Genomic DNA, 8381 nt, shown 5'->3' with positions numbered 1-8381 from the left:
CAATTTCTAAAAAAATTAATGACAAAAATGTTTCAAAATAACATTTTAAAGCTAGCCAATATTGCCTTTTCTCAGTGTGGCAAGAATTCTAGATGGTAACTTAAGATACCTTAGTAAAGTCCAGTGAAAGGTAAATATATTTCTTAACTAATAAAGCTGAAGGGTGAAGCACAGGGACTAAAATAGACTTCCAATATTAAAAGTGGCACATGCCTTTATTTGTGAAAATCTTGCAGGGACAATGAACATTATGCTTGTGAAAAACTCTCCAAGTTTACAAATTCAAAACACGAGCATGGCATGGCTGAGCAACCAGACCTCAGGCAGTGATTTCATCCTCTTGGATCTCTTCCACAGCACCCCAGTGCCCTGGGTCCTCTTCACACTCACCCTGCTCGATCTCCTGGTGGCCCTGTTCGGCAACACCATAATAATCATCCTCATCTGGGCCGACCCTCTTCTCCACACCCCCATGTACTTTCTGCTCAGCCAGCTGTCCCTCATGGATCTCGTCTATATCTGCACATTTGTTCCCAAAATGGCCCTGATGTTTCTGTCTGGGGACAACCGCATCTCCTTCGTTGGGTGTAGCTTCCAGATGTTCCTCTTCACCACACTTGCTAGCTCAGAGTTCCTGCTGCTTGCGGTCATGGCTTATGACTGCTACGTGGCAATCTGCCAGCCTCTGTGCTACCCCATCCTCATGCGCCCCAAGGTCTGTGTGTTCCTGGTGCTTGTGACCTGGCTGGGTGCCCTGCTCAATTCCTTGATACATGTCATCTATACTCTGACACTTACTTACTGCACCTCCAGGGAAATCCACCATTTCTTCTGTGTGATCCCAGCGCTCCTCAAAGTGGCCTGTGCTGACACTTCACAATACGAAAAGGGGATTTATTTTGTGCTGTGATTTTTTTTCATTCCTCCTGTCTCAGCCATTCTGTGCTCCTATGGAAGGATACTGTTCACTGTTCCGGGCATGGGTTCAGGCCAGGCTCTCCGGAATACCTTGGCTACTTGCTCTTCTCACATGACTGTGGTGTTGCTCTTCTATGGAGCTGCAATCATTAAGTACCTTGTGCCAAAGTCCTACCACTCCCCCGAGCAGGAAGAAGTAGTCTCTGTGATCTACACCATCATTTCACCCATGCTCAACTCCCTCATCTGCAGCCTGCAGAACAAGGACGTCAATCAAGCTTTTAGGAAGGTTTTCAGAATATGACAATATAAGGATTCCTGGTACCCAATGTAAATCCAGAACAGTGATGGTGTATGCTTTGAAATGGAACAGTACCTGTTTTTATATTCTTTTGCAGCCAATGTCACCATCAGTGAAGACCTGGTTATTAATATGATACATAAAATATATTTTTATTCCTATGTAATTTTCCTATTTGTCAATTTTCAAAAAGTATGGTTCATAAGGGAGAGGAGCCATGTTATCTTGAAAATTTTGTCTTTAAAATTTTAGATATATTCCAAAACTACCATTGCAAATATATAATGATGTATATTTTAAAGTATACATTGTTTTTATAAATTTTGAAATATCTCTTAAAATACTACTTGCTATAATTCAATAACCTGGAATTTCTGAATGAAAATTTATTTCTCTATTATATATATACGAATACACATTTTTTTTAGCATTTTGGGTTTTCACACTGAGAAATAATTAATATGCATTAGTAGTTTTGGTTTTCAGAGTACAGCATGGTGATTTCCATGTGAACTGCTCACCACATATCTTGTTACCCCACATACCACACAAGGTAAATGTGAGGGTTCATCCTCTTGCTTCACTTCATATGCCACCCACACCCCACGCCCACTTTCATCTGGTAGCCACCTTTTATTAGTGATCATCTATTCTCTTAACTGTGGGGACATTAGGAGCCTCCCAGTCAAGTGTCAGGTCTGACCACCTCGGTGCACCTGCCACCGATCACCCACACCCCCACAACAGCCCAGGGGCCGGCCCCCGCCTGTACCCACCTTTGGATGCGCAGCTCTGTAGTCAGGCTTCTACTGTTAGTTTTTAAGTTGGTCTTTCTCTGACTCTCAGTTTGGCATCTCTAGATTCTTCATATTACTGGCCCATCTGGTATCTGCCCTTCCCATCTGACGTATTTCACGTAGCATCATCCCTCTACTCTGTGTCTTGTTCACTTTTAGATTTCCACATCAATGAACCCACAGGGCATTTGTCTCTTCCTCTGACTCGCTCTCCCCAGGACATGCATGGTGTCACATATGGTGACATTTCATCTTTTTAAAAATTGTGTGAGGGTCTCCCCATACACAGACATGCACACACACACAAACTCACACACACACACATACACCACACCACACCACTTCCCTACCCACCCACCCATCTTTGGAACCTCCGTTGGTTCCCGTGTCTGGTGGTGTGAGGAACATAGGTGAGCATATGCATTTTGGAATTAGTTATTTTTCTTTTCCTTTGGATAAATACCCATAAGTGGAATTGCTGGATCATATGATTTTTACCATAATTTCTGAGGAATATGTGTTTTAATATACTGTTCCCCAATGGTACATGCTTTCACTTGTCTTCGTCACCACAGTATTCCCCCTTATCCAGGCCCATCCTTCCAAGGTCCCCAAGTGGAAGCCTAAAAATCAGATCATACCAAACTGGACAACAACTATTTTTCCTAAACATACTCAGCTGTGTGAAAGATTAATGTACAAATTAGGCAAAGTAAGACATTCATAATTAGTAAAGTTAGAAAAGATCATTGTATTAACTATTGATCTCTAAAAATATCTTACTGTAGGAGAGTAATTTAGAGTTCCTCCAAGGAGCCCTCTCCAGTGCTGCTGACCGTGGCAGAAGACACAGCCAGTCCTCGGGAGTGATGGGGCAGCTCACATGGCTTTGAGTGGGGAGACTGAGCGCCCTCACCAGTTGGGACACTGAGCACCCTTTCATGCACCTGAGCGCCACCTTTATGGCTTCCTTGGCAAAGGCCTGTTTGGATCCTTTGCTGAAGTGATATGTGTTCAAAACTTAGAGCAAATATCAATTTCAAAGCAAAGATACATTAACTACTTGCTGGTTGTGTTAAAAACAAACTACTTATAAACACCACTAACTAAATTAAAAATCACTTTTAATCACTCCTTAACTTGTTATATTGTAGGGATTTTTTATGATTTTTGGCCATTCACACAAGCTAGGTTTGAAATGCTGCAAGTTGAAGGTGTGGCAATTGAAAGTGAAAACTCCTGTGATGGCAGTCTTTGGGATGCAGGTGCTTGGCTGGTGGTGTGAACCACATTCATATGGATTAGGATCAGGAGCCACACCAGGTCCTCAAGATGAAGAGGGATGAAAGGGTCCCTCCTGGCCATGTAAAATAACCCAGAGCATTCTCATTGAAGCAAAGGCAAATAGTTTGGGAGAATGGTCTTTCCCTGAGCCTTAGCCCAGATGACATAAGGGCATTTCCCCAACAACTGCTCAACACACTTTGCTCATTCACCTCAGAAACAGGGAAGGCTACAATGCAATTTTGAAGGTCACTCTTGGGGACACATGTCCTATGCATGCCTAACATTATACCTAAATCATAGGCTCAACTCCACATAGATACAACATCACTACAGCTATAGAGCTCTAGTATATAACAGTGTATTATATGCCAAACAAGGAAGATATCTAAGGACAAGTTCCTATAAAAACACAAAAAGAAGCAGGGACACATGTGTGGGCACTACATGTGTTTGAACTTGGGGATAGCAAAAACTATGGAAACTTAAAACCCAGCTGAACCTCTTTTAGATTACATAACATATCACAATAATAGTCTTAGCTCAGTCTCTATTACCAACAACTCATGTCTCTCATTTAACAGAAAATTACAAAGGTGGCCATTAGCAATAGAAGCAGAGGCAGATAGTATGCAGATTTGCAATTATCACAGAAAAAATTAAAGCAACCACGAATACTATGCTCATGAATCAAATTGATATATTACACAATAAAAGCATGATATCACTGCAAGTAAACAGATGGAAAATGTAAATCAACATGAGCTCCACTTTTTAAAAAAATGCTTCAAGTGAAAAATATTATAATACACAGTTGAACAAAGATGAAATAAATCATTGTCACTAGTAAGAGGAATAAAATGTACACTATGAAGAGAAGGAGAGATAATTTTTTATTTGAAAAAAATAATAGAAATAAAGGAGACTTTGATGGGATAATCAGTCAACTCAACAACTGAGAAAATAATCAACCACCATTAATATTTGTCCATACAAGATTTCCCAAACAGAGCAAAAAAGGGGTGATTGGGGAAATTTAATTAAGAGTCAAAAAGTATGGGATGATATCAAAGGAAATCAGGCAAGACAGAGACATGAAAGGAATCCAAATGGGAAAAGAAGTGAAACTATCATCGTATGCAGATAATATGATATTATATAGAGAGAGTCCTTTAAAAGTCCACAGAAAAACTAAAACAATATATGTATTTAGTAAAGTACCAAATTACAAAATCAATATACAAAAATTAGTAGTCTTCCTGTATGCAAACAATCAATCTCAAGAGGAAGAAATTAAGAATATCATCCCATTTACAATGTACCCACAAAAATTAAATACCTAGAAATAAAGCTAACAAAGGTGGTGAAAGATCCATACAAGGAAAACTACAAAACACTGGTAAAAGAAATAGAAGACACAAAGAAATGGGAAGATTCTCTCTCCTCATGAATTGGAAGAATTAACATCATAAAAATGATCATCCTACCAAAACCAATTTACAGATTCAATGCAATTCCAATAAAATCTCAATGAGATCAGAACCCTGCTACACTCCTCCACCCAAAAAGCAGGCACACTCCGACAAACAGAAAGGAGGAAAAAAACAAGAACAAATTAGAGATCAAGCAGGATAGTGAGCGGAAAGGAACTACTGTAATCAATACACCCCATGAGCAGGTAATGTGGGGACACGTGCAGGAACCGCCACGGAGGTGAGCAAACAGCACTGGGGAATAAAAAACACGGTGCCATTAGAAGAAGATAGGGACTTCACAAAGAGACCTTCAAATAGACAAAGGCCAGCTGGTAAGCTTGTGCACAAATAGCTTGTGCTCAAAAAGCATATGCAGATGGAGGCAGACCAGGTTCCCGCACCTGCTACAGAGGGAAGATTCAAGGGAGCCCTCACTGAGGTGAATAACCCTCACTGGGTAATGAAAAACCAAGTGCCCAGGCACAGGATTGGCATGCAAAAGGCACCATATATGCAGACACTGAACTGTGCTATCACCCACGTTCCAGATGTGAGGGCTTTGGAACTGAGAACCTGGGCACAAAATTGGAGGTGAGGCATGGGATCCCCACAAAAATGGGGCACAGGGCAGACAAGGTACCCCCACGCCGTTGAGGCCTTCCACTCTATCACAACACCCCCCTGCCCCTCCCCTCATTCCCTAGAGACCTACAGGAAAAAGCAGTGCTGGAAGGATTCTAGGAAAGATCTCTGAGGCCACCAGTGATCAGAACAAAATCACCAAATACCTGATAATAGGACGCCAGGGATTCCAAAAGAACCCTTGTGTTCTGAGAGAAGGTGGGCCAGATAAAGGGGGGTGAAAAGGGAAATGAGGCGTGGAACTAGATTACTAAAGTTTCCATACAACAGTCACGTTCTGGAAAGAGAGTTGGGCACAGATCAACAAAAACAAAGTAAACAATCCAGTCAAGAAATGGACAGAAGAGGGCCTCCCCAGGTGGCACAGCAGTTGAACACTGGGCTGTGAAGCTGCCTGCAGCCTCTGCAGCGCCAGTTTGATCCCCAGTCACCAGTGAGGGTCCCACATGGCACTCAGACCTCTCCTGCTGTGCCCGCTGCTCCCCTCGGCAGTGTACTTCGTTAGTCAGCCTGTTCTACTCACCACTCTGGCTATGATGAATTCTCTCACCCTCCTGCACTTCTGACTGTATGTAGTGCTTGTATAAATAAATAAATATTTTTTTTTTAAAAAAGCAGATTTGGCCTCATGCAGACCCCATTCTCTGAACACAAGTAATAAGTTAGAAATCAGTGTCAAAAAAATAAAATTTTAGGGCCTCCCTGGTGGCGCAGTGGTTGTGCGCTGTGCTGCAAAGCTACCTGCAGCATCTAAGGCACCAGTCCGATCCCTGTCCACCAGTGAGGGTCCCACATGGTGGACAGACCTCTCCTGCCACACCCGCTACTCCCTCAGCAGTGTATTTCATCAGTTGGCCTTTTCTGTTCCCCACTCTGGCTCTGGTGAATTCTCTCAAACTCCTGCACTTCTGACTGTACACAGTGCTTGTATAAATAAATAAATAAATCTTAAAAAAAAAAGAAATGGGCAGAAGAACTTAAAATATATTTCTCCAAAGAGGAAATTCACACGGCCAACAGGAATATGAAAAAATGTTCAATACCCCTTACAATCATCGAAATGAAAATCAAAAACAAAATGAGATACCAACTTACACCAGTAAGAGAGGCACATATCAAAAAAAACTAGCAATAACAAATCTTGGCAAGGATGTGGTGAAACAGGAACTCTCCTATATTGTGGGTGGGAGTGAAAACTGTTCCAACCACTATAGAAAGCTGTATGGAGATTCCTCAGTCTACTAAAAATGGAACTACCCAGGAATTCCACTCCTAGGGAACTACCCAAAGATTGATTCAAAAGAATAACTGTAAGAAAAATATAAAACACTGTTAAAGGAAATAGACGAAGACACAAAAAAATGGAAAGACATCCCCTGCTCATGGATTGGAAGAATTAACTTTTGGCCATCCTACCAAAAAGCAATTTACAGATTCAATGCTATTCCAATAAAATTTCAAGGACATTCTTCAAAGAAATAGAACAAATATTGATGAAATTCATATGGAGCCAGCAAAATCCCCAAATAGTCAAAGATCTCCTAAAAAATAAAGAAGGAATGGACACATCACACTCCCAGACTTCAAAATATACCACAAAGCCATAATAATCAAAACTGCATAGTATTGGAACAAGAACAGACACAAGGACCAATGGAACCGAATAGAAAATTCAGAAATAAACTCACAGATGTATGGTCAACTAAACTTTGACCAATGAGCAAATAATATGCACTGGAGCAAAGAAAGTTTGTTCAATAAATGGTGCTGGGAAAACGGGGTCGCTACATGCAAAGAATGAAGCTTGACTACTACCTCACAAAATGCACAAAAACCAACACAAAATGGATTAAAGAACTAGACATAAGACCTGAAACCATAAAATATATAGAAGGAAATATAGGTGAAACACTACATGACATGGACCTCAAAGACATCTTTACAGGGCCTCCCCGGTGGTGCAGCGGTTGAGCGCTGGGTTGTGAAGCTGCCCGTGGCCTCTGTGCCGCTGGTTCAATCCCTGGCTGCTCCCGGGCCACTGGAGGAGGGTCCCACATGGCCGCAGACCTCTCCTGCCGCCCGCTGCTCCCCTCAGCAGTGTGCTTCGGTCCTTCTGCCTGCTCTGCTCCCCATTCTGGCTCTGGTGAATTCTCTCACCCTCCTGCGCTTCTGACTGTACCCAGTGCATGTATAAACAAGCAAAACAAACAAACAAATAAATAAACATGCCTCTATTAAAAAAAAAAAAAAGACATCTTTACAGATGCATCACCCAAAGCAGTGATAGTGAAGGCAAAGATAAACAGCTTGGAATACATCAAATTAAAGGGATTCTGCAAAGCATAAGAGACTCTAACCAAAACAAAGAAAAACCCCACCCATTGGTAGAAACTCTTTGCACACACACTAATGATAAAGGACTGATCACAAAAATCTGCAAAGCGCTGATGAGACTCAACAAAACAAAGTAAATAATACAGTCAAAAAATGGGCAGAAGAGCTAAAAAGAAACTTCTCCAAAAAGAAATGCAAATGTTCAACAGGCACATGAAAAAATGTTCAACATCACTTGTAATCAGGGAAATGCAAAGCAAAACTACAATGAGATACCATCTCACACCAGTATGACTGGCACACATTAAAAAAAAAAAAAAAAAAAAAAAAAAAACTAGCTACAACAAATGTTGACGAGGATGTGGAGAAAAAGAAATTCCTCTGCACTGCTGGTGGGAGTGCAAACTGGTCCAACCACTATGGAGAGCTATGTGGAGATTCCTCAACCTACTTAAGATGGAGCTTCCATAGGATCCAGCAATTACACTCTGAGGTATTTACCCAAAGGACACAAAAACATTAATTCAAAAGGGCACCTGCTCCTCTTCATTTATAGCAGCACTGTTTACAATGGCTAAGCTATGGAAAGAACACAAATGCCTAAAAATAAATGACTGGATCAAGAAGATG

The 8381-nt window shown here is 41.3% G+C and overlaps 1 protein-coding gene across 1 annotated transcript; it reads left to right on the top strand.

Annotated features, from left to right (window-relative positions):
• Positions 1 to 295: 295 nt before the first annotated feature.
• On the top strand, positions 296 to 910 carry LOC119250863 (olfactory receptor 2T27-like). Its single transcript, XM_037518449.1, has one exon. The coding sequence runs from the start codon at positions 296 to 298 to the stop codon at positions 908 to 910; it is 615 nt and encodes a 204-aa protein (XP_037374346.1).
• Positions 911 to 8381: the final 7471 nt, after the last annotated feature.

This window comes from Talpa occidentalis, unplaced genomic scaffold (genome assembly GCF_014898055.3).
Source record: "Talpa occidentalis isolate TD23 unplaced genomic scaffold, MPIMG_talOcc4v2.1 talOcc4.18, whole genome shotgun sequence".
NCBI classification, from domain to species: Eukaryota; Metazoa; Chordata; class Mammalia; order Eulipotyphla; family Talpidae; genus Talpa; species Talpa occidentalis.
The sequence above is the reverse complement of the archived record's forward strand: the minus strand, read 5'-3'. Positions and strand labels throughout refer to the sequence as shown.